The following is a 27,416-nucleotide window of genomic DNA, read 5'->3' on the forward strand; positions in this document are numbered from 1 at the left end:
TCAGGAAAACAAACACAAGCTCCTCTATGGAGCTAGCTTCTCCAGACACTGAACCACTAATGCCTCAGCAGGCCGAGCATTTAAACCCCAGACCACACCCTGAGGTGGAGATATAGAGAACAATCTCCCACCTGCTCAATGGTTATTCTCATAAAAATACGTCCTTCTACAAATGGTGGCTTAATCTCTCTCAGCAAATAACATGCTGGAGGAAACTTAACGGTTTTAATTCACTGAAGCTAATAGCCTCACGGAAACATATCTCCCCTCCAGAACTTTACCAGTGACTTTGTCACAATCAGTAAACTAAACATTAGTGTTGAGCGAGCACTAAAATGCTCGGGTGCTCGAAGCTCAGGCCGAGCTCGCCGTGATACTCGGGTGCTCAACCCGAGCAACGAGCCCAATGTTAGTCTATGGGAGACTCGAGCATTTTTGCGGTGGCACCCCTGGCAGTCTTTTAAAAGCCTAACAACTGCCCAAAACGATAGTGACAGTGCTCAAATGACATGGGGACAGCATGGGGATCACCCCAGGAAGCATTTCTGACCCCCAGGTCACTGCTGTCAACAACGTGGTCAGAGGTATTAAGCCACTTTTACGGGCTCACAATAAAACGTTCAAAAACGAAAGTGAAACTTTTTTCCTGTGAAATATGTTAAGGAACATCCTTTCCAGGGAAAAGACTTGTGTATAAGTTAAGATAAATGACCAAAAACAAAAATACTCCTCCACACCGTCGGCTATGTTCACAAGTAGCATTTTTTATGCGTTTTTGCACTTTTGTATTGCTTTGAACTATGACAAATGCATTCACCGGGAAATGTCATTTTAACATTTTACAACCTTATCTTGCCATGTGCTGTGTGACACATGCATAAAGTGCTGAAAAGACATGGGAACAGCATGGGGAAGACCCCTGGAAGCTTCTCTGACTCCCAGGTCACTGTCTAAAAGTGTGCCCATCATAAGTGATCCTTGCCGCATCAGAAGATGCAGACTTGCAACTATCCCCATGCAAGTTCTAGTCCCAGGGCAGTGTTCAATTGTACCTCCCCCATTCCTTGCAATACAAGCGCAAGTATGCTGCCTGCAATACCATACTGCTTGCTTGCTTGAACTTGAAATTGGGCCTTTTAGGCATGTCGAGGCGGAATCTGGCCACCACGTCATGGCTGTGTTGGCGGCCCGGAATCCATACTCAGTCCCCAGCCGCCCGGCGGCCGGGTGTCCATACTCAGTCCCCAGCCGCCCCGCGGCCGGGTGTCCACACACGGTCCCCAGCCGCCTGGGGGCAGCTGGGTGTCCATAAACGGCCCCCAGCCGCCCCTATTTCTCCTTGGAACATCCCCCCACACACTTTTCTTAGCCCGGCCTGCTTTAGGCAGCATTGGACGAGCCCACCAGAGAACCAGACTCCTCTGGTGGGCCCTGACTTCTCCATCGGTGGAGTTGAGAGTGCCAAGGTGAGGAGCATGATGATGATGACAGAAGTTAGCATCTGCTATGTTTTCTTTTAATGCAAGTGTAAGTTGCAGCCAGCCACCCACCCACCCCCAGACTGCAATTCCATACTGCTAGCTTGCACTTGAAATGGGGCCTTTTAGTTTGGAGGAGGCCGAAGCTGGCCACTACCTCATGGCTGCTTCGACAGCGAGGTATCCATACTCAGTCCCCAGCTGCCCCTATTTGTCCTGGTGTGCCTTATACATAAGATTAATCGCGTATACCAAAACATTACCTGTGCCCTCCCCAGTGCATTTAGTGGGAAGGAGAGCCTATTCCGCTGTAGTGTGTGCATGCCAATCCCCTGTTCATGGTACATGCGAAGATGCCTTCCACCTTGCACTTGTCGTTGCAGACTTGCAACTATCCCCATTCAAGTCCTTGTCCCAGGGCAGTGTTCAATTGTACCTCTTCCATTCCTTGCAATGCAAGCGCAAGTATGCAGCCTGCCACCCACCCACCCCCAGGCTGCAATACCATACTGCTTGCTTGCTTGCACTTTAAATTGGGCCTTTTAGGCATGTGGAGGCGGAATCTGGCCACCACGCCATGGCTGTGTCGGCGGCCTGGTATCCATACTCAGTCCCCAGCCGCCTGATGGCCGGGTGTCCCCGCTTGCTCCCCAGCCTCCAGGGGGTGGCCGGGTGTCCATACTCGGTCCACAGCCACCCCTATTTGTCCCGGTAACCTTTCCCACACTTTTCTTAGCCTGGCCTGCTTTAGGGCAGCATTGACCGAGCCCACCGGACTATCAGACTCCTCCGGTGGGCCCTGGCTTCTCCATCAGGGGAGTTGAGAGTGCCAACGTGAGGAGCATGATGAGTATGATAGAAGTTAGCATCTGCTTTGTTTTGTTGCAATGCAAGCGCATGTATGTAGTAGCGGCTAGGCCTGAGGTGGTCAGCGTTTTGGCGCATATCCTACATCCTCCGAGGATTGCTGGATGTTTTCCTGCTACTATCCAAGTTCTATGACTCCCGTTAAAACAAAGCTTCAGGTGATAAATGATGGATGAGGTAGTGGCAAAGGAGAAAGAGCAGGAGGAACAGGGACCATTCACATCAATATCAGGCCAGTCAACCAGATATGTCTTGTAGGATATGTTTCTGTAACAAAAGGAGCGGTTCGGCTACACAGTTATAGGGCATACAGTGAGTGCAATGCCTACCAAAAATTTCGAGGCACTCCAATGCCCCTTGGAAATGACATGGAGGTCAGAGGGCGTTAACTAAACCTTTTTTTCCATTTATAGCAAATGGGTCTCCTGTGCACTGTTGGCCTAAGCAGTGAATGGAAGGCTTTCCAAAAATTATGAGGAACTGCAATGCCCCTTACAAGAGCCATGTGTGGCACCCCAGGGGTCTGGTCACCACAGTAATAGAGATATTAAGTCGGAGAGCAAGTGGGAGGTTTCCTGGTCAGGATCCCTTAAACATGCAACATCCTCCTGGACCAGTCCTGGGAGGGGAGAATTCTGCCCTTATAAACTGGATCTGGGGTGGGGTTGAGTGAGTCAGAGAACAGAGAACAGTCAGAGTCAGAGTGAGAGCAAGGGACAGTAACAGCAAGGAGCTCTGTAGGAGCTAGGAGCTAAAGACCAGGGGCTGGAAGCTGAGCAGAGCTCGCCCTGGCAGAAGACAATAGGAACCGGACACAGGAGTCCGAGGCTGTAAGGACTTATATATCCAGCAGCAGAAACCAGCCGGCAGGGGATTTCAGGTCCTCTGGTCATAGAAGCCCGGAGGCTCAGTCACAAGCAAGGGACCAGCACCGCCGTCGTGGAGCGGAGGCTAACAGAAGGCCACAAGTCACCAGCCATACGGGTGAGCACTACACGGTACACTCAGGGACGTGGGCTACTTCTACCCGCTTACAGCAAGGTAGCCAGGAAGAGTGCAGACAGACGGGGAGGCCTACAACTCCACCTGGCCAGGGGAACTCCTGCTTGCTCACAGACTGACCAGGCCTCTTATGCTAGCCAGTGCTCCCGGGAGGGTCTACCTTGTAATCATCAGTAAAGACCCTGAACTGCACTGCAAAGGCTCTGAGTCGTTCCTGCTGCGCTCGTGCACCATCACCCCCATCATCCACACTCACTGCCCTGAGGCTATACTCCTCCCGTGGGGAGTTATCCCATTCACTGCTGCGCACACAACACCAGCCTCAGCGGTCTGCCTCGCAGCGGTGGTACTCCCTGACCGCAATCCAAGGGTGGTGCTGTCGGACAATTAACCTCAAAACCTAAGAAAGACTGCCACTGGTTTGACCAGCCTGAGCCACGGGACCGGGTCACCGCCACGGAGACTACAGACCCCAGAGACCCGGCACCGGGTATCCCACACATGTGTACACATGGCCCAGGGGGCGCGTCACATGCAGTACAGCATATTACAAACATAAGTCCCATTATTGGGGAGTGGGTCTCCCATAGTATTTGCTTATGCCTTGCAAGCAAAAGCTGCCAAAAATTAGGACGGAGCAACTTGCAATGCCCCTTACAAGAGCCATGCAGTACAGCATATTACAAACATAAGTCCCATTATTGGGGAGTGGGTCTCCCATAGTATTTGCTTATGCCTTGCAAGCAAAAGCTGCCAAAAATTAGGACAGAGCAACTTGCAATGCCCCTTACAAGAGCCATGCAGTCCAGCATATTACAAACATAAGTCCCATTATTGGGGAGTGGTCTCCCATAGTATTTGCTTATGCCTTGCAAGCAAAAGCTGCCAAAAATTAGGACGGAGCAACTTGCAATGCCCCTTACAAGAGCCATGCAGTACAGCATATTACAAACATAAGTCCCATTATTGGGGAGTGGGTGTCCCATAGTATTTGCTTATGCCTTGCAAGCAAAAGCTGCCAAAAATACGGACGGAGGAAATTGCAATGCTGGCACCCTGGTGGTATAGTGGTGGTGAAGGCTGAGGATAAGGAGAAGAAGATAAAACAGCCGAAACGAGGTAGCGTATACCCATGTGTGGGTGTGAAGCGGTGCATGTGAATACACCTCCCGAAATAACACAGTGGATTTGACTTTATGTTACTCTGCTGTCATTTGGTGGTGATGAGAAGTCTGGCCCAATCCAGCCCTTGTTCATTTTGATAAGGGTCAGCTTGTCAGCATTGTCAGTTGACAGGCGAGTGCGCTTATCAGTTATAATTCCCCCAGCGGCACTAAAAACACGCTCCGATAACACGCTAGCGGCAGGGCAGGCCGGACCTCCAAGGCATACAGAGCGAGTTCATTCCAAGTGTCCAGCTTGGATACCTAATAATTAAAAGGCACAGAGGAATCACGGAGGATGCTGGTACGGTCGGCAAGGTACTCCCTTCACCATCTTTTGAAACTTTCCACTCCTTGAGAGAGTACCCCGCGCCTCAGGGCCTGTAAGCTGGGCGGGTGTCAGAAAACTGTCCCAGAACGTTGACAGTGTTCCCCTGCCTCTGCTGGATTGGAGTTGCATGTCTCTCGCCTGTACGCCTTGGTTGGGCAACGAACTGTGACCTCTGCCGCTAGCGTGTTCAGATGGGAATTTTTTTAAGAGTTCTGCAGCAAGGGCCTTCTGGTACTGCCCCATTTTTGTAGACCTCTCCACCTCAGGAATAAGAGAGTGAAAGTTCTCCTTGTCACCCACGCTGAACTGACGGTATGACACTTGTACAGGTACTACCGTCTACAACGCATGATAGCAGCTCCTGTTCTTCCTCCTCCTCCTCCTCCTCCTCTCCCTCATTGTCCCCAATGCATGTTGGGATGAGATGAGGCTGGGCTGTGTGTAATCGCCCGCTACGGCTTCTTGATCCATCTCATCATACTCTGGCTGCAATGCCTCCTCTTTAATTCTCTGCAGAGAGCATTGCAAAAGACAGACAATTGGGATGCTGACACTAATGATGGCGTCATCGCCAATCACCATCTTGGTGGCCTCCTCAAAGTTTGTCAGGATGGTACATATGTCAGACATCCAGGTCCACTCCTGAGGTCTTATGTGTGGAGTCTGACCTGAATATCGACGGCCTTGTTGCAGCTGGTACTCCACAACTGCTCTCTTCTGCTCACAAATCCTTTGCAACATGTGGAGGGTAGAGTTCCAACATGTGGGGACATCACACACCAGTCGGTGTGCCGGAAGCTGCAAACGCTGCTGCAACACAGCAAGGGCGGCGGAAGCTGTAGCCGACTTGCGAAAATGAGCTGACAGGCGGCGCACTTTCACGAGCAGATCTGGCAACTCGGGGTACGATTTAAGAAACCGCTGAACCACGAGGTTAAGCACATGAGCCAGGCATGGTACGTGTGTGATCTCACCTCGCCTCACAGCCGCCACCAGGTTACGGCCATTGTCACACACGCCCATGCCGGGATGTAGGTTCAGCGGTCTCAGCCACAGATCTGCCTGCTCTTTCACAGCTGTCCACAACTCACAAGCAGTGTGAGGTTTATCACCTAAGCTTATGAGTTTCAGCACAGCCTGTTGCCGCTGGCGGAGGCAGTACTGCAATGCTTCCAGCTTGTAACTGATGTGGTGATATCTGAGATGGAGGCTGAACATGAGGAGGATGAGGAGGATGCGAAGGAGCTGTACACTGTGGGGGCAACTCTGACTGACATAGGGCCCGCAATCCTCGGTGTGGGGAGGATGTGTTCCGTCCCAAGGTCCGACTGGGTCCCGGCTTTCACTATGTTTACCCAGTGTGCCGTCAGAGAGATGTACCATCCCTGGCCACAAGCACTTGTCCACGTGTCCGTTGTCAGGTGGACTCTCCCAGTAACTGCGCTGTTGAGGGCACGGCAGATGCTTTGGGACACGTGCTTGTGTAGTGCGGGGATGGCACACCGGGCAAAATAGTGTCGGCTGGGGACCGAGTACCGAGGGACGGCCACCGCCATAAGATTGCGGAAGGATTCCGTCTCCACCAGCCTAAAAGACAGCATTTCCAATGCAAGCAGTCGTGAAATGTGCGAATTTAGGACTGTGGCCTGTGGGGCGTTAGCTGTGAATTTCCGCTTTCGTTCAAAGGTCTGGGATATGGACAATTGAACGCTGCGGTGGGACGTGGATGTGGACGTTGATGCTGTTTCTTGAGAAACTGCCATAACAAGTGAAGACTGAGAGGAGGGGGCATCTTTACATGCAGTATGGACAGGGGATTGCATTGCACACACAACAGGGGGTTCTATTGCACGCACAACAGTGGAAGAAGCAGTGGTGACACCCGCTGACACTGGTCGTGGACCCTGGGTTTCGCCCCACAAAGTCAGGTGCTTTGCTGCCATGTGCCTGATCATGCTGGTGGTGGTCAGGCTGGTAGTTTTGTCACCCCTGCTGATGCTGGCATGGCAGGTGGAACATATGGCATTTTTGGGGTTATCAGCAGAGTCTTTAAAAAAATTCCAGACTCTGGAAGACCTACCGCTTCTACTGGCAACGTCCCTCGTGTTGGTGTTACGGGGAACGGTTGCCTGCCTTCTGTCTGCGGCCACCACACTGCTTCTTCCTGCCTGTTGGGGTACTCTGCCTCCCTCCCCCTGTGTGCTGCTGGCCTCACTCTGCATGTCCTCTTTCCACGTTGGGTCAGTTACTAGATCATCCACCACCTCCTCCTCTTCCACTTGCGCACCACGATCCTCCTCCTCACTTCCTGGCAATTGTGTCTCGTCATCGTCCACCTCTTGTGACAGATTGCCAACGTCGACTTCCTATGGCCGTGACTGTTCAAATATTTGGGCATCGTAACATGGGATCTCCTCTTCCACCACTTCAAGCGTATCAGGCGAGGGGCCCAAATATGGAAATGGACCAGTGAACAGCTCTTCAGAGTGTCCAAGTGTGGGTTCACTTGCTGTCTGACGACACTCGGCATGGTGGGAGGAAGGAGCATCAGGGTGAGGAGGAGTATGCGGTCGAGACTCATGGCTACTAAGAGTTGACCGTGTGGAAGACAGACCGGAGGTGGTGGTGCCCAGGTAACTGGAAGTATTATCTGCTATCCAATTAATAACCTGTTCACACTGATCAGTTCTCAATACTGGTGTTGTTCTGTGCTTCCCTAGTAATTCGGTCAAGAAGTGGGAGCGAGAAGATGTGGCTGTTGGTTGTGGCACATTTTCACCTCGTCCTCTGCACGAACCATCACTAGAACGTCCACTTCCACGTCCCTTGCCACGCGCCTTGCCCATTGTAAATGAAGTAAAATAGCTTACACTTGCACTATCAATGGAAAAAGGGTAATCAATAGTAGATTAGAACCGTGGAAGAGGAAAACCACAGTTATTGTTTACTGGGGTATATCACACTTTTTTAAATAGAGATATTTGCGGCTGAACAGTGAGCGACACACTCAAACTGCTTTTTTTTAGATACCAAAGGCCCAAAACTGGATAGTACAGCGATTTGACCCGTGGAACTGCGAAACCACACTGGGATGTCGGGCCTACACAAGACTATTTTCAACAGATATATTTTTGTGTCACAACAGTCAGGAGACACTACTGTTTTTCTTTACGGAAAAAACTTCCAAAAGCTGAATAATAGAGATTTTTTACCGTGGGATGGCAAAACCACAGTTACTGTTTACTGGGGTATACCACACTTTTTTAAATAGAGATATTTGCGGCTGAACAGTGCGCGACACACTCAAACTGCTTTTGTTTTAGATACCAAAGGCCCAAAACTGGATAGTACAGCGATTTGACCCGTGGAACTGCGAAACCACACTGGGATGTCGGGCCTACACAAGACTATTTTCAACAGATATGTTTTTGTGTCACAACAGTCAGGAGACACTACTGTTTTTCTTTACGGAAAATATACCAAAACTTGAATAATAGAGATTTTTTACCGTGGGATGGCAAAACCACAGTTATTGTTTACTGGGGTATACCACATTTTTTTAAATAGAGATATTTGCGGCTGAACAGTGAGTGACACAATCAAACTGCTTTTTTTTTAGATACCAAAGGCCCAAAACTGGATAGTACAGCGATTTGACCCGTGGAACTCCGAAACCACACTGGGATGTCGGGCCTACACAAGACTATTTTCAACAGATATATTTTTGTGTCACAACAGTCAGGAGACACTACTGTTTTTCTTTACGGAAAAAAACTACCAAAAGCTGAATAATAGAGATTTTTTACCGTGGGATGGCAAAACCACAGTGATTGTTTACTGGGGTATACCACACTTTTTTAAATATATAGATTTGCGGCTGAACAGTGAGCGACACACTCAAACAGTTTTTTTTTTAGATACAAATTGGCCAAAATGCATAATACAGAGGTTTGAACCGTGGAAGTGCAAAACAACACTTCTGTTTCTCTACCCTACACCAGACTATTTTCAACAGTTATATTTGTGTCTGAAAAATCAGAGACACGCTTTTTTTTTGGGGGGGGGGGGGACACACCAAAAGGTTAATAAGACGGGTATTTGTACAGTGTGAAGGAGGAAAAAAAAGGAGGATTTAGATGAAAAAAAAAGGATTTTTCCTGGCCCCTGACAACTGGTGCTAAGTCCATCAATTTCAGCAACAGGAGCACACAGGACTGTAATGCAGCGTTTGCTGGTATAACCACTGTGTCTCCTATACAGCCTGCCTGCCTGGTATCTGGGATGGATATTAGTCCTGAAAAGGACTGTTTGTTTGCTCTGGCAGCCTTTACAGACCCTACACTAACTATTTCGCAGTTTATATCTCTCCCTAAATCAGCAGCGCTGTCCCTACACTGTCTAATCCGCAGTGACTGTGTCCAAGATGGCGGCGCCCGGTTTTAAATACTCGAGGTGACGCTGTGCGGCCAGCCAATCACTGTAATGCCCACAACCAACATGGCTGCAGCATTACTGTAACTGGCTGGCAATCCCTGCATGTTCATTGGCTCTGTAAAGAGCGCCAAACATGCAGGGCGGAGACCCGAGCTCCCGCCTGAGTAACCCGGAAATGCTCGGTGCTCGCCGAACATCCCGAGTAGCGTGATGCTCGGGCGAGTACCGAGCAGTGTCGAGCATGTTCGCTCAACACTACTAAACATCCATCATGTGAAATATGCTCAAAGGACTTGTAAGAGAGTATACAGGAGTAAGTGATAGAAAATAATAAGTAATATCCAGCATGGTTTTAACAACAAGAGTTGTCAAATTATCCTGATACATTTTAATGAAAAGGTAGGTAGAAACTTTGATATTAGGAAAGCTGTGTACACAGAAGCCAATTTTCAATTGTTTACACCAACAAACTTACAACAAATATTGGTGACTTTTGTAGGCTGAGCATGGACAGGTTGGGGGGTGGAGGCACACGCATGCCAAATTCATCAAAAGTGACACAATTACTTTAGCCTGAACTGCTACTCTAGTTCCTGACTGGTGTAAGATTTGTGGTGATGCACACGGAGGCATACAACACTTTTAAGGTGCACCTAATTCATTAAGAAGCATAGTCCTTGTAATTCCTTTATGCCACGGCCTGTTGTCACCTTTTTGACCAGACCACATTTTTCAATTCTGACCAGTGTCACATTATGTGGTAAAAACTCAGAAAACTGCTTCAACACCCGGTTCCAGGTGTGTCAATTAGAGAAGGAGGGAGGTTGCCACTGGGTCCAAAAGTCAGAAGGATTAAGAAAGCATCTGCAATGCCAAACGCTGAGACCTTGGGCAGCCAGATGCAGAGCGACTGTCTGTTGCATCTGACACACCCGTGACAATCAAATCCTGAACATGCGCACATACCCTTACAGTGACTGGCAGGCAATCCCGCATGTTTATTGGCTGTCTAAAAAGAGGCAAACATGTGTGTGTGGGGGGGGACTCGAGCTTCCGCTTGAGCATTCAAAAAATACTCAAGCATCTTGAGCACACTGATACTCGATTGAGTAACAAGCAGTGACAAGCATCATCAATGGTTGTGAAACCTTCATCTCTTTCTTTTCATTCGAGAAAAACTGATTAAACTCTGACAAAACTCTGACAAAGCACAGATGATAAAAGCTGACTCACTGATCAAATTCTTGTGATACTTTCATCAAAAACATTTATGAAACTCAGACCATTTTATACTTTACAAGAAAAATCACTGGCAACTGAATGAACCCTTAGTCTTAAGAACAGAAATTTAAGAGAAAATATGATTAATTTGTTCAAGTGCATATATGGCCCAAACAAAAAATATGGTCAAAACCTGTTTCTCACATGATGGCGAAAAAAATCAATTTTTTTTCAAACTTCTTAAATTATTAACAGCTAAAGTATAAAAAAAAACTGTACAAGTTCAGTATCAACATAATTGTACTGACCTCGAGAATTATGTTGCCAGCTCATTTTTACTGTATAATGAATGCTGTAAAAATTAAATCCAAAAAACAATAACAATAACAATAAGTATTTTTCCCCATTTCACCAGAATTGGAACTTTTTCCCATTTTTAGTACATTATTTACATTAAATATAAAAGTGAGTGGTCATTGAAAACTGTAACTCATCCTGCAAAAACTAGTCCTCATATTTTGACAAGAAAATAAAAAAGGTATGACTCTTGACAGAAGGGGTAGAAGAGAAAAAAAACACATAAGCTGACTCCAAAGGGACTGGCTTCAATGTGACTTATAAAATCACCACAAATAATGGCAACTCAGCTTCTAGTAAAACAGACTTCAAATATTCCTGTCATGCTGCCCCCCCACATAATTTTATTTTTCGGTCAAATTAGCTGTATTATGGTTAATTCATTGATTATATATATATATATATATATATATATATATATATATATATATATATATATATATATATTAAGGCAATTACACCACTTTATTCTTTCTTTTATTTTCTTGCTGTTTTGGCAAGATTCATACATTTGACTTTCATGGTACATCTACCATCTTCAATGTCCAAATAGGCCATGTGTCTCCTGACTCAAACTCCTAATCATTTATGAAACTGCTAAGTTCTAGTCAAGAGACCCACAGCTTGTCCTGACATCGCTATCCATACTTGGACTATGAAAGTTGAAAATGCAATTTAATTATCATTTAATATGGACATTTTTTTTATGGTAAACTATTTTGAAAAATGAAGAACATATTTTATATCTTTAAATTTATTTTTACTTCAACTGTTTTTTTTTTTGTAGGATGTTTGTAGTGTTTGATTTTAAAATGAATTCAAACACATGGTATGTCAAACCTGTCAATGTTACACTACTTAATAGATACTTTATTGCATGCTGATGGACATTAGTTGTTAAGCTGAGGGACCTTTTTATGGTTGGCTGGATCCTGGGATCCTATTGTACCAATTGACAGAAAAAATTAACTTGTCGCTATTTGTGATGCAGCATCTAAGAAGTTAAATGATCAAACCAATTGTAATAAGACCAACTATATTCTGTTATAGTACTGTGGAATACATCAGCACTATAGGCACAGCACAAGTAGGGTAAAATAATAGCCACACAAACACATTTTTAGAAAATACAGAAGATTACAAGTGAAATATCTAAAGCAATTTTTTTGTCATGATACGATAGAGCAAAAAAATATTCCTTACCGTCACAAGTCTCTAAAATGTGGACTACATTTCCAATTTGAAGAGATATTTGCGGAAATCCTTGGCTTGTAAAATTACAAATTGCTGTGAGAGAAAAATAAACAGATAAAATAAAAAACTGTCCAGTTACAACATAAACATTTTTTAATTTAACCTTTGTATTGTTACTTCTATAAACTATGATAATAGAAAATCTATCTATACACTCAAAAGAAACCAAGTTTATAGCACCTACAGTACTATGTGAAAGTTTTAGATAATTGTGAAAAATGCTACAAAATGAGAATGCTAAACCAAATAAAATAAGAAAAAAAGCCAGAGTATAAATTGGTATGCATGCAAAATATAGGAGCATATTCACACTGGCCATTAAACAGTCATGGCTGGGTGTCCACAATTGGGATTTAGTCCTGCTCTGCCCTTATGAACATTGAGGTATTTTTTCACACATGGTAAGGTTTAAATATTAGAAATAGTATAGAATCGTCTCGATTTTGGTACACCTTGTAGCGGTGGGATGGCTTTTATGCTTTTTTGATCAGAAACAGTGTATACTAAGTACCCTATGTTATTTATACCCTATGTACTGTTACGAACAGGGTAGTGGAACAACTGTGCCGTGATCCGAGGACAGCCCACAGGGGAGTAACTAGGTACCTGACCAGGTCCGACTTCAATTGCACGGCGGCTGATGACACCGCGATCCAAGGAGAGACGAAAGAGGTGGAACCAGGTGCTAATTCGGGACTGACCTTGGGTGAGTGAAAGCTGACCCTCTAGAGACAAGAGGCAAGAGCCGCCAGGAGAGGTATACTGGCACGACACAGGCAGGTTGGTGCTGGTGGGCATGGCTGATAGAAAACCAGGCTGACACTGCAAATGGGCAAACAGGCTGGCACAGCTGACAGACAGGCAGGGTGGCATGACAGTTGGACAAACAGGCTGGCAGGGCTGACAGACAGGCAGGCTGACGCGGCTGAAGACGGGCAGGCTGACGCGGCTGATGAACAGGAAGGCTGACACGGCTGATGGACAGGAAGGTTGTCGCGGCTGATGGACAGGAAGGCTGACGCGGCTGACGGACAGGAAGGCTGACGCGGCTGACGGACAGGAAGGCTGACGCGGCTGACGGACAGGAAGGCTGATGCGGCTGACGGACAGGAAGGCTGTCGCGGCTGATGGACAGGAAGGCTGACACGGCTGATGGACAGGAAGGCTGACGCGGCTGACGGACAGGAAGGCTGACGCGGCTGATGGACAGGCAGGCTGACGCGGCTGACGGACAGGCAGGCTGACGCGGCTGATGGACAGGCAGGCTGATGCTGCTGATTAACAGGCAGGCTGACACTGCTGAGGGACAGGCAGGCTGATGACAGGCAGGCTGATGCAGCTGACGGACAGGCAGGCTGATGGACAAGCAGGCAGGCACAGCTGATGGACAGGCAGGTATACTGGATACAAGCACTGGGACCTGAGAACTAGCAAGTGTGTTTTAGAAAATATATAAACAACATTGCACAGGCACCGCCCCTCAGGTGAAGGTGCCTTAAATAATAAGTGTCTCCCAGCCATTGTCAGGGGACACTTTAGGATGCTATGCACTGTCCCATTAAGAGGACAAAAATGCACGTGCGCCCCCTAAGGACAATGTCTGGGGATCTGCGTGCAGTGCACACACCCCGGACAGCTGAGGAAATGGAAGAGTAAGAAGGAGTGGAGTGTGCAGAGTGGGGCCTGTTGCGATGAGTGAATCAGCATCTCTGCTGGGGACGGAGGCGGGGGCAGAGATGCTGGCACTACAGTACCCCACCTATATGTCCCCTCTTTTTCAAGAACTCAAAAAATCTCTCCAGGAGGAGAGGGGCATGGATATTCTCCGTTTGCTCCCAGGACCTCTCCTCAGGACCAAACCCATTCTAATTTAAAAGAAAAAAGGTTTTACCTCTTACCCTCTTGGTAGCCAGAATGTTCTCTTCCTCGACAATGTCCTCTGAGCTGACTGGAGCAGGAGTGAAACCAGGATCAAGAGAAAAAGGACTGAGAACAATAGGCTTGAGGAGAGACACAAGAAGAAAATTGAGAATCTGTAAAGAGGCCAGGAGTCTGAACTTCTGGGCTACTGGATTGATCTTCAGAACCTCAAATGGACTGATGAAACGAGAACCCAGCTTATAGGATGGTAGCTTGAGATGGACAAATTTAGATGACAGCCAGACCTTATTCCCAAGACGAAACAGAGATGGATCCAGACGTCTCTTGTCTGCGTGCATTTTCATCAGTTCGCAGGACTTCAATAATGTGGACTTGGTGTCCTCCTAGATGTTCGCAAAGCCCTCGACAAGGGACTCAGCAGCAGGAAGATCGGAAGTAGTAGAAACAGGGAACGGAATATTGGGATGTTTCCCATAGACCACAAAAAATGGAGATTTGGCAGAGGATTCACTCACACAGTTATTGTATGAGAATTTGGCCCAAGGTAGGAGTTCGGCCCTGTCACTGTGCTGGTCATTGACAAAGTGCTGCAAGAAGTTAGTCAGGATCTGATTGACCCGCTCTACCTGGCTATTGGATTGAGGATGGTAGGCTGAACTGAAATCCAAAGTGACAATTAGTAATTTGCAGGTAGCTATCCAGAAGTGAGAAGTAAACTGGACACCTCTATCCGAGACAGTATGGAGCGGTAGACCATGGAGACGGAAAATGTGTAGAATCAACTTCTCTGCAAGCACTAGAGCAGATGAGAGACCAGACAGCGGAGTGAAGCGATCCACACCCACCCAAATGACGGTACACCCGGCCGATAGTGGCAGATCGGTGATGAAATCGATAGCAACATGCCACTAGGGAGCAGCCAAACGGATGGAAGCTGTCTCAGAGTATTGTTCTGGGCACAAAAGGGACAGGCCAAAAATAAGTCTTCATTATCCTTGCACAGGGTGGGCCACCAACAATGTTGGGAGATGAGATTTGTTTTCTTCTCTCCTGCATGGCCAGCCAGCTTAGACGAGTGACTCCACAGCAATACCTGCCTCTTATCTGGTTAACTCATTTACGTCTATCGGGAAGGGAGCCAAGACAAATTCAACTGGGTGACCGTATGGATTTTGGAGGACTCAATGATGCGTTGAGGGTCATCCAGAGAAGTGGGTATTTCCCGACCGGCCACCTCTTCTTTGATTCACCCAGAAAGGCTCTCCCAGAAGGTTGCCTCATTATTCCAGCCGAATTCAGACGAGAGGGTGCAGAAACAACTGTGAAGTTTCCCTGGCATAGTCAGAGGAGAGAAAACCTTCCGGAAGGCCTCTAGGAAGGACTTGAGGTTTGACACAAGAGGGTCCCCTCTCTCCCATAGGGTATTGAGCCATGCCAGAGCTTTACCAGTGAGATGAGACATGATGAAGGCCACTTTGGCCCGGTATAAAACAAACTGCTGAATCAAGAGCTCGAAGTGTAGCATGCACTGATTTATGAACCCCCCCTGATATACAGCAGGATCCCCTCCATAGCATATTGTAAGGTCATTTTTACCACAAAAATGTACACCGTAAAAGCAATTCCCTAAAAAACATTGTCAGATTTGCTTTCCTTCTCAATTTCACCACAGTTGGAATTTTTCAGTACACTATGTGGTAAAATGAATAATATCATTCAAAAGTACAACTCGTCCCACAAAAAACAAGCACTCATATGTCTATGTGGACAGGAAAGTAAAAGAGTTATGGCTCTGGGAAGAAGTGGTGGAAAAAACGGAAATGCAAAAACTGAAATTGGGCCTGTCATGATGGAGTTAAAAAGCTATATTTTATTCATAGATCTCAAGATTGCAGCAGGGACCTGTCTTCAATGAAGAATAGGTGAATATGCGTCACCTCCACTCCATTCATTGTCTGCCAAAGACCTTGAAGTCCAGGTTGAGCAAGTGGTTCCAAAGCCACATTATTGTCATCCCAGGGACTTCCAGCAGGTGATCACCCCTCCCCCCCAAGAATCAGAAACTCTCTCTTACTCTATGGATAAGGGTTTAATTACTACTTAAAACTAATCCAATAATAGATATCTTTGTACTGTGTTAGCCAGTAGATAGAAAAATATTTATATTTGAGAGTCCTCAGTGGTTGATACCTATTAAAGGCTTACTGAAAATATGGTAACAAATTGCAAGCTTTCAAAACTACTCAGGTTTCTTCATCAGACATAGTATAACACAAAATCTGAAGAGTCAAATATACAGTACAGACCAAAAGTTTGGACACACCTTCTCATTTAAAGATTTTTCTGTATTTTCATGACTATGAAAATTGTACATTCACACTGAAGGCATCAAAACTATGAATTAACACATGTGGAATTATATACTTAACAAAAAAGTGTGAAACAACTGAAAATATGTCTTATATTCTAGGTTCTTGAAAGTAGCCACATTTAGCTTTGATGAGTGCTTTGCACACTCTTGGCATTCTCTTGATAAGCTTCAAGAGGTAGCCACCAGAAATGGTCTTCCAACAATCTTGAAGGAGTTCCGAGAGATGCTTAGCACTTGTTGGCCCTTTTGCCTTCACTCTGTGGTCCAGCTCACCCCCAACCATCTCGCTTGGGTTCAGGTCTGGTGACTGTGGAGGCCAGGTCATCTGGCGTAGCACCCCATCACTCTCCTTCTTGGTCAAATAGCCCTTACACAGCCTGGAGGTGTGTTTGGGGTCATTGTCCTGTTGAAAAATAAATTATGGTCCAACTAAAAGCAAACCGGATGGATTAGCATGCCACTGCAAGATGCTGTGGTAGCCATGCTGGTTCAGTATGCCTTCAATTTTGAATAAATGGCCAACAACATCACCAGCAAAGCACCCCCACACCATCACACCTCCTCATCCATGCTTCACAGTGGGAACCAGGCATGTAGAGTCCATCCGTTCACCTTTACTGCGTCGCACAAAGACACAGTGGTTGGAACCAAAGATCTCAAATTTTGACTCATCAGACCAAAGCACAGATTTCCACTGGTCTAATGTCCATTCCTTGTGTTCTTTAGCCCAAACAAATCTCTTCTACTTGTTGCCTGTCCTTAGCAGTGGTTTCCTAGCAGCTATTTTACCATGAAGGCTTGCTGCACAAAGTCGCCTCTTAACAGTTGTTGTAGAGATGTGTCTGCTGCTAGAACTCTGTCTGGCATTGACCTGGTCTCTAATCTGAGCTGCTGTTGACCTGCGATTTCTAAGGCTGGTGACTTGGATAAACTTATCCTCAAAAGCATAGGTGACTCTAGGTCTTCCTTTCCTGGGGCGGTCCTCATGTGAGACAGTTTCTTTGTATCGCTTGATGGTTTTTGCAACTGTACTAGGGGACACTTTCAAAGTTTGCCCAATTTTTCGGACTTACTGACCTTCATTTCTTAAAGTAATAATGGCCACTTGTTTTTCTTTACTTAGCTGCTTTTTTCTTGCCATAATACAAATTCTAACAATCTATTCAGTAGGACTATCAGCTGTGTATCCAACTGACTTCTGCACAACACAACTGATGGTCCCAACCCCATTTATAAGGCAAGAGATCCCCTTATTAAACCTGACAGGGCACACTTGTGAAGTGAAAACCATTTCCGGTGACTACCTCTTGAAGCTCATCAAGAGAATGCCAAGAGTGTGAAATGCAGTCATCAAAGCAAAAGGTGGCTACTTTGGAGAACCAAGAATATAAGACATATTTTCAGTTGTTTCACACTTTTTTGTTAAGTATATAATCCCACATGTGTTAATTCATAGTTTTGATGCCTTCAGTGTGAATGTACAATTTTCAAAGTCATGAAAATACAGAAAAATCCTTAAATGAGAAGGTGTGTCCAAACTTTTGGTCTGTACTATATATATATATATATATATATATACACAAAGCAAGACACAGAAATAATGCAACAGATGAGACAACGCCATATCCCGCACCTGCTCAATTTACCTTGTACGCAAGGCACACTATATCCTTCCGTCTATTTTCAGGTATGTTCTGCGCAGGCGCCGGTGAGTCACTGTTAGGAACACGCTTAAACATATATACAATATGGTTCCTGACGATGACGATGCCAGGAGGAAGTGGGGAGCAAATCTTAGTGTTGCGCATGCCCGAGGTCACTGGAGCGGAAGTCACAGTGACTCGCCGGCACCTGCGTACAACATACCTGAACATAGACAGGAGGGTAAAGCGCGCCTTGCGAAAAAGGTAAATTGCGAAGGGCAGGATTTGAAAATGAAACTGCAAGTCACAGGGGACTGTGATGTGCAGGGAAGGGGGGAAAATTATAATTCAAACAGGAGGTGGGGATTACTTCAAATCCCCCGGCCTGCAAGTGTCAGAAACTTGAAAGATTAATAAGACATTTCACTGCAACAAGACCTATAATGTGATGCATACAGGTAAGTATAGATTCACATTTCTATCACCTGTATGCCCATATTAGAGGTCATATAAGTGCCAGGGGGTGACAGATTTCCTTTTAACCCTTGGTAAAGGATACACAGAGCTACATTCAGGACACAACTGATGTACTGAATAAACTAGTGGCAATAGGTCCTCTACCTGAAGGAACCATCCTGGCCACCATAGATGTGGAATCTTTGTACTCTAATATACCCACACCAGGATGGATTAAATGCCTGCAGTCTTCATGGAAAACAAAGTAATTGATGTTGATTCTGTGGTGAAACTTACAAAATTCATCCTCACCCACAATTTACTTTGAATTTGATAATTTTTGCCAGAGCTGTATGTGAAGAGACCACTGCAAAATTTTCATTTGATCTGATTTTTCTCTTTATAGGTATATTTTTGAGTAAAATGTACATTGCTGTTTTATTCTATAAACTACTGACAATGTGTCTCCGAAATTCAAAGCTAAAAATGTTGTATTTATTTGCAGCAAATGAGAAATCGTCTAAATAATAAAAAAGAAACAGTGCTTTCAGACCTCAAATGATGCAAAGAAAACAAGTTCATATTCATTTAGAAACAATACTCATGTTTTAACTCAGGAAGAGTTCAGAAATCAATATTTGGTGGAATAACCATGATTTTTAATCACAGCTTTCATGCGTCTTGGCATGCTTTCCACCAGTCTTTCACACTGTTTTTGGGTGACCTAATGCCACTCCTGGCACAAAAATGTAAGCAGTTCTTCTTTGTTTGATGGCTTGTGACTATCCATCTTCCTCTTGATTACATTTCAGAGAATTTCAATGGGATTCAGGTCTGGATATTGGGCTGGCCATGACAGGGACTTGATGTGGTGCTCCTTCATCCACACATTGATTGGCCTAGCTGTGTAGCATGGGGCATTGTCCTGCTGGAAAAAACAGTCCTCAGAGTCGGGGAACATTGCCTGAGCAGAAGGAAGCAAGTGTTTTTCAAGGATAAACTTGTATGTGGCTTGATTCATACGTCCTTCGCAAAGATTAACCTGCCCAATTCCACCCTTGCTGAAGCATCCCCAGATCATCACCGATCCTCCACCAAATTTCACAGTGGGTGCAAGACACTGTGGCTTGTATGCCTCTCCAGTAGTGATGAGTGAGTACTGTAATATTCGTAATTGCTATACTCGTAACGAGTACTTTGTAACAATCGCGTATTCGTTCCGAATAGCGAGTACAATGTAAGTCAATGGGAAATGCGAGTAATTTTCTACTGGACCCTACAAAAGGGTCTGGGGGCCTGAGGAAAAGGCTGAAATGAATGGGAAAGTGATGAAACAGAATGGGAAGAACCCGGAGAATGTGCCTGCATACATTTCTGACTCACATATGGTTTCTGGGAATAATTTTGTCGTAGTGTTATGCCACTTTTACAGACATACAAGAACAACTACCAAGCCTAACCTAAATTGCATGTAACAGGCCAAAAATGCAATATCAAATATATCACTTGTGCAAGTCAAAGGACATAGGATATATGGTACCCCCCTCCAAGATGGGTTGGAAAAGCTTCTCCAAATGGCTCATAGATTTTGATTGTCAATATTCCACTGATTATGTAGGAAGAGAAGACTTCTTGATACTGTACTACTTGGTGCCATGCAGAATGTGCAGCATTATATTTTCAAAAATTACTCCTGGGGGCTGTGTCATAGGTGCAAGGAGATTCCATGACAAGGGCATCCCTTGTCAAACATTATTTACAGTGGAGTACTTTAGTAGTTGTGGCCCTCAATTCAAGTTTTCAGAGGGCCATCAGTCGGTCATCATCAGTCAGTATAGATTTCCATTGGATATGTATCCCCTATCTCAGTCACAATGTGGCACAACCTGTGACAAGGGCCTCCAATGACAAATATTAGTTTGGTAGGACCACTGTACATTTCAGATTTGTCCACTGCATAATGTGCATAGGATTTCTAAAAATTAGCCCTCTGGGCTGAGTCATGGTTGAAGTAGGAAGCCACCATCCCAAGGGCCTCCAATCACAAATAGTAGTTAGGCTGGAGTAGGAATACTGTCCTGGTTTGTCCACTGCAAAATATGTATAGGGTCTCTAATAATTAGCCCTCTGGGCTGAGTTATGGTTGATGAAGGAAGGAAATTTTTTTTTATAGGAAGGGGGTGATGTTAATAGCAGTAGAATGAATCTGTATTTTTGGTGAATTTAGGTTGGCTTGCTGTCATCTGTAGTGATTACAAACTGGAGATATCCAGTCTTTGTTGAATTTAATTAGAGTAAGTCTGTCTGAATTTTCTGTGGAGAGGCGTGAGCCTATCAGTGATGATTGCCCCAGTGGAACTGAAATCACGCTCAGACATCACACTAGCAGCCGGGCAGGCCAGCACTTCCAAGGCATATAAGCAGAGGTCGGGCCAAGTGTTCAGCTTAGACACCCAATAATTAAAGGGAACTGAGGCGTCAGAAAGGACGCACGTATGGACACTTAAGTACCCCTTGACCATGTTCTGCAACTTATCCCTCCTTGGCATTGTTACAGGCACAGATAGCCCTTGCTGTTGTGCTGGTTTATTGAAAATTGCCCAATTTGTGCACATTTTCCCCCACCTCTGGTGGAGCTGGTGTTCATGTCCCTCACCATTATCCTTGGGGGTTGAAAAGAGCTGGTTCCTCTGCTTCCAGCATTGTCTGAGGGTGATGTCCTCTTGAACGATTCCATTGTAAAACTCTTTGGTGACTCCAAAAGGAGAGAAGGACATTTCTCCTTGGACCATAGATCGAGAAAGGTGGACAACCAGTATAGGTTCTAGGATAAAATGTGTATCACGCGAGGGTCTTGCCACAGACACTTACACATGAACTATGCAATGTGAGCCAAGCTGCAAAAAGGTAAATGTTATGTGTCCCCAACAGTAGAAACATTACCCATCCTCTCCTCATGCTGACTGGCCTCCTCCTCCACTTCCTACTCTCCAGCCCATCCAGGCTGGACAGACATGAAGCTTGGGTTGGGAGTCCCCTCTGTAGCATTACGAGTACCCTCGGTAGCACAGAAAAACAAGTCCTTTCCCTCCTCATTCTCCACATCTTCCTCCTCATCACCCAATGTTGCCTGAGAATAATGGCTAGGCTGAGTAGTATCACCCATTGGGAAATCTGGCTCCATACCAACATGCTGGGCACTCAAAGCTTCCTCTTTGAGATTCTGCAGTGATTGGTTCAAGAGATTCAGCAGCGGGATGGTAACGCTAATAAAAGCCTGATCACCGCTCATGAGGTTGGTGCAGTACTCAAAGTTCTCAAGAACCTAACAAATGTCAGTGAACCACACCCACTCAACAGTTGTTATGTGTGGTGGCTGACTTTCAGTCTGACGGGTATGCTGAAGCTGGTATTCAGCTACTGCCTTCACTAATCCTCGCCAACATATGATAGGTAGAGTTCCACCGCGTGGGCAAGTCGCAAATGAGTCGGTGACTTGGCAAATTCAAGTGCTTTTGCAGTGCTGTAAGAGCAGCAAAAGTGGTAGAGGAATGGGCGCTAATACGACGCTACTTCTCAAGTAGATACGGCAAGTCACTGTAAGTTGCAGAAATTTCTGAACAACTAGGTTCAGCACGTGAGCCATGCATGGCACATGTACCAGATTGCCGACCTTTAAAGCCGCCACCAGGTTACACCAATTATCACAGACAACCAGACCGGGTTGGAGGTGCAGCGGTGAGAGCCACTGATCGGTCTGTAATTTTAAAGCTTGCCACAGCTCTGCTGCAGTGTGTGCTTTCTGACCTAAACAGATTAGCTTCAGCAGAGCGTGTTGCCGCTTTGCCGATGCGCTGCTGCACAGGTCCCAGCTTGGCAGTGATGGGGAGGGTAATTCAGCAGAGGATGAGGAGGAGAGAAGAGAGGAATTGGAATATGAAGAGATGGAAACCTTGACAGAAGTTGGGCCCGCTATTCTTGGCATGGGTAGGATAGGGGTTGTTCTCATTTGCGCCTTTGTCCAACCCTCCACCATGTTCACCCAGTGTGCCGTGACAGAAATGTTTCGTCTCTGTCCACAGCAACTTGTCCAGGTGTCTGTTAGGTGGAGCTTCCCAGTTACGGCATTGGTGAGAACAGATTCAGATTATTTAACAAGTGCTTGTGTAACGCAGGGATGGCACACCGGGCAAAATAGTCGCGGCTGGGAACACTGTATCATGGGGCAGCCAAAATCAAGAGATCACGGAAAGACTGTGTTCTCACAAGCCTAAACGGCAAAATCTCCACAGCTAGGAATTTGGCAATCTGCGAGTTTAGTATTTGTGCCAGTGGGTGCGTGGCTGGGTATTTACTCTTTCTTTCCAAGCTCTCAGGCACAGACAATTCGATGCTTTGCTGAGACAAGGAAGTGGATGTGGTTGATGTTTGTTGTGCATGAGCAACCGCAGCTTGTGGGCGGAAGGTATGAGCGCCTGCTTCCTAAACAGCAGATTCTGAAGGACATAACCCAGGTGACACAGCATTGGTTTGATCTGCAGATGCAGATTTGGTACCCTTATGTTCTGCCCACCTTCTGGGGTGCTTGGCTGCCATGTGGTTTCGCATACTGGTGGTGCTTAGGTTGCCTTTGCCTGGCCTCTGCTTAACTTGATATGGCAGATGCTACAGACTACAATGTTTTTCTCTGAAGGACTTTCAGAAAAAAAATTCCACACAGCAGCTGAACGCCCCCTTGCCCTGACTTGGCGCACAGCAGGGGTGCTCTTTGGAATAGTTCACCTAGTACTCACTCTGGGCAAACCAAGACCCCTTGGTGCCTGTGTTGGTGCTGCATATCCATCTTCCTCTGTGTTTCTGTCATGGCTATGCATGCCAACGGTCCAGGTCAGATCAGTGGACTTATCATCAACCATCTATTCTTCCATCTCATCATCATTCCCAGCTGACACTGTAGGCAGACCTGATGGCAACTGTGTCTCATCATCTCAGTCTCCACCTCTGGAGACAGTAAATGACATTCCGCCAAGTTGGTTTCTTCTGACCGTAGGTCCTCAAATAGTTGAGCATCAATGCACGCCACCTCCTCTTGTCCCTCCTCAATGCTGCACGGTGATAGGCCAGAGCCAACCAAAGGATATATACCAAACAGATCCTCGGAGTGGCCAAGCTTGGGGTCATATGTCTCCTGTGACTGATAATAGCGATAGGAAGGAGAACCAGCTTCAGGATTGGATGGGTCAGCCTCCTGTGTATCCACAGTAGACTGTGTGGTCAAGGAAGATTTGTTGCTGCTTGACAAATGCATAGAGGCCTTGTCTGCTATCCAAGACAGAATTTGTTCTTGCTCTTCTGGCTTCTACACATGTTTACGTTCCAGACTGGGAATTTTTTCCAGGAAGATAGTTGATGCATCAAGCTTCTTCTGACCTGACACAGACTGAGTGCCTTCTTGCGCACCACAGACAACAACAAGTCCACGTCCACATCCCTTTACAGGCTTTTTTGGCATTTTGGGTTTTGATGACAGATTTTCAGATGTTGATGGCACAAGCCAAGCTAGCTGTCACAGCCAAAATAGTGGTTAAAATGGCCTGGTGCATGCTTCATAAATCTGTGTGTGCAGGAAAAATATTGCTTTGCCTTTGACATGAGCTGTTTTAAGATGGACACTGGAAGAATATTTTATCCTCTCCCTAGCTAGTACACAAGCTCTCCCCTGTACTCTGACTTTGTTGTCTTCAGCTCTGAAAAGAGCTATTTTTTGGTGATATTGTGGCGCCCCTGAGGGTTTGACCGCTACAGGGATGCTGCACTTCTTTAATGGAGTGTAGTGTTCCTCCTCTGAGGTAAGGCCAGTGTGATAGTCATGACCTAACCTTTTGCATCCAACACCACACTTCTCCTCCAGAGGGAGCTAGTATGCACTAGGTGCTGCTCCCCTGGTTACAGGGAGACTGAGGAACACAAAGTGGTAGGAACCAATTAGTGAGTGAGGGTGGAGGACTTACAAGTTAGTGACACTTTAAATTTCATATTTAATACTTTAATACAGAGCCATCTTTGATCTTGGTCCTTGTTAGTCGGTCCTTCTGCTAGTGCTCACTAGTTAATTAGTTGGTCGTACTGTGCTGTCCAAAATACTGTGTGTAATGTGACTTCCCTCCGAGAGCGCAGATCCTGTGTGAGCCTGCACCGGCAAGGGACACAGCCCTCGTACCCTGGCCTTGGGACGAGAGGTAGGTTGTAGACACGGAATATCTCAACCCGGTCAAGGACCAGGATCAAGAAGGTCCAGAGCTTAAGAGTGTGGCTCCACAGCAAATGGATCCGAGGCAGGATGCAGACGGAGCGGTGTACGCCACCTGTCCTCGCCATATTGATATATTCAGAGGGACTCCGGCTGCAACAGGGTTACCGGCTCCCGACACCCGACCTTGCTACTCTACGTCCTGGACGGGAAAGCCCGGTTAGGCCGAGAGGATACCACCGGGTATCGGACGGAGCAGAGCTGCCACCGGTGCCCTTGTTCTGAGAGGAGCTCAGAGGGAGACCCAGCCTATTTGCACACACACGGACAGGAAAGGATTCGGTCTGTAGTTCAGGAACACTCTGGTGTAAGGTCGCGACTGAATGCTGGACTTACTCGGAGGTTGTCGGACCCCCGTCCCTGGTAAACGCAGGAACCCGCGAGGAGCAGGGAGTCGCCTTCCTTCTGCCATCTCTAAAGTGAGAAAAGCCTTGGAAGTTCACCCCTATGGCCTCCAGACTGTTTATTCTGCGCCACACCGCACTACGCAGCGCCCGTCTCCCTCTACTACTACTCCCATCCTCCTGTCCCTCTGCCCTGAGGCCTTTCTCCGCCTGTGGGGAGCAGTGAGAACTTAGGCCGCCATGACACCAGGCCACGGCGGACTGTAGCGGCGCTGGTGGCCCTTCACCAGGCACCACAGGTGGCGTAGTCGTTAAAATAAGCCACTTAAGCCGGTGGAGCCCACAACATCTTCCTATTCATGTGACGGCCCTGAGCACGGGTCGGGTCCGGGCCATGGCTGCACTCCATCTCTTCATCTCAGGACCTGATGCCGAGTCCCCCATCACCCAGGGTAAACTCAAAACTAAAAGGGCTCTTTCGAGAATGAGAACGTCACAACCTGGCATAGTCGGCAGGATCGCGTGCCCGCAACCTGACGTAGTCGGCAGGATCGCGTGCCCGCAGCAAAGGAAGAAGTGCCCATTGCTACCGGGTACTGTGTGCCTTACACCTTGAACTGTTGTTTTACACTTAAAATGGCGCCGGCCCAAGAAGAACAGGCGCCATAATGCTGTGAAAAGACTGTCTTTGAACGCCTCCCATCGTGGGCTGGGCTCCCGCTTGGCGCCAAAAATGTGGACTGCCCCTTCCATCAGAGACTGTCCGCGGGGTAATGCCCGTTAAACTGGATGGGTTGAACGAAGGCGGGCCTGTCAGCATTCCGCCCAGAAACCGCCCTGAAAGAGCGATTCGTCCGATGAGTCCTTGATACTTAGTTGTTTTTAGGCAATTTTATAACTTTTTTGAAAATTTCACTTTTTTCCGAAAAAAGCCGCTAAATGAGAGAATACTATGTCTGAGGGCATCCCATGCGGGTTCGAAAATTGTCATGGACGCCTCTGGGGAGCAAGTCCACGCATCTACTGAACCCGGTTCAGGCCCTACACCCGGCAGAGAGCAAGGCGGTAGCGTGTTGACCTCGGGAGATTTTGCATTTCTCCGGCAGGAAGCTCCGGGACTCTTAAGAAGGCAAAGAGAGGCCCAGGAGACGGCGACGGCTGTGTGGCGGGAGGAGATGCTGCTGCGTATCCGGGACCGCCGCCAAGGAGTCGAGGTTCCAGGAAAAGGCGATGCGGTGACAGAGGTCGAGGGCGGCCCAGCGGCGGGTGAGTGTGCAACCCCTGCCCCAGCTGCAGAGCCTACCGTGACTATCCTGGACCTCATGACGGAGTACTTAATCCCCCACGCGGTCACCTGGGAGAAAGCGTTGGCTCCAGAGCTGCAATCGGCAGACATGAGTGGGGACCTGCGATGCCGCCCAAACCCTGACTCGGAGGTGCCTGAAGCTGCGGAGGAAACTACCGGCTCCAACCTGGACTGGTCCGCGCCTACAGAGGACTCGCAGCAACCCGTTCTTACCCCGCTACTCGCACCAGCAGTAACCCGGCCCGAGGCTGAGGAGTGGGCCTGGGAAAACCAGGGGGGCGACCTGATGGGCTTCCCCCGGGAGACCCGGGCTGAAGCGCGGAGGAGAAGCCAGTGGTGCAGTGATCAGAACTTTCAGCTCGCACGAGAGCAGCGTCAGCAGGAGCAGCGCTGCGAGCGCCTTGAGATGCGAGCTAAAGCTGCTAAATCTCGGGCGCGTCAGGAGGAGGCCACCAATCCCAGTCCCCGAGTGGAAGGCCAAGTTGTCCGTTTTCACCATGAGGCGGGGTGGGGGTTCATTCGGTGTCCCCAGTTCCAGGACGATGTGTTCGTCAGCCGGCGGGACGTCGAGCCGCGGTTAAGGAAGGGACACCCTGGTCGGAACCTCTCCCCGGGCGACACAGTGACTTTCTCTCGCCACCAGGGGGAGCGTGGGTGGTACGCCCTGGATGTGCACAAAGTGTCCGGGAGCGACGCCACCCCGAGCTCAGCTTCAGGGGACCGGCTAGCCTCCGTCGGGAGGAATGAGCCCTTTCCAAGGAGAGAGCCCGAGGTTTAAAGCAGCCCCCGGCTGTTTCTGTTCTTGTTTATAAGTTTAATCTGTTGATTTTTTCTATTATGTTTAATTTCTTCCCGGTTTCTAGAGACATGTGTCCCTGCGGACTGGCAGCAGACAGACTCTTTACATTGTATATAGTTTGCATCTCTTTAGGTGCTCCATATTGGTTTTATACAAAAACCGCGGATATTTTCTACCTCAAGACCTCAGAAGAAAAACC

General features: G+C 47.1%; 1 protein-coding gene across 5 annotated transcripts in view; it reads right to left on the minus strand.

Annotated features, from left to right (window-relative positions):
• Nucleotides 1–27,416, minus strand: part of DOCK2 (dedicator of cytokinesis 2) — a 1,661,574-nt gene that overhangs the window by 1,628,464 nt on the left and 5,694 nt on the right. For all 5 annotated transcript variants that reach the window (XM_073649510.1, XM_073649507.1, XM_073649509.1 and 2 more), the window contains exon 2: nucleotides 12,057–12,140. In XM_073649510.1, the coding sequence (XP_073505611.1) occupies nucleotides 12,057–12,140 (84 nt within the window). The remainder of the gene's footprint in view (nucleotides 1–12,056; nucleotides 12,141–27,416) is intronic.

The sequence above is a fragment of the Phyllobates terribilis genome, unplaced genomic scaffold, assembly GCF_046119375.1.
Source record: "Phyllobates terribilis strain yellow unplaced genomic scaffold, ASM4611937v1 Scaffold_10__3_contigs__length_209671492, whole genome shotgun sequence".
Taxonomy (NCBI): Eukaryota; Metazoa; Chordata; class Amphibia; order Anura; family Dendrobatidae; genus Phyllobates; species Phyllobates terribilis.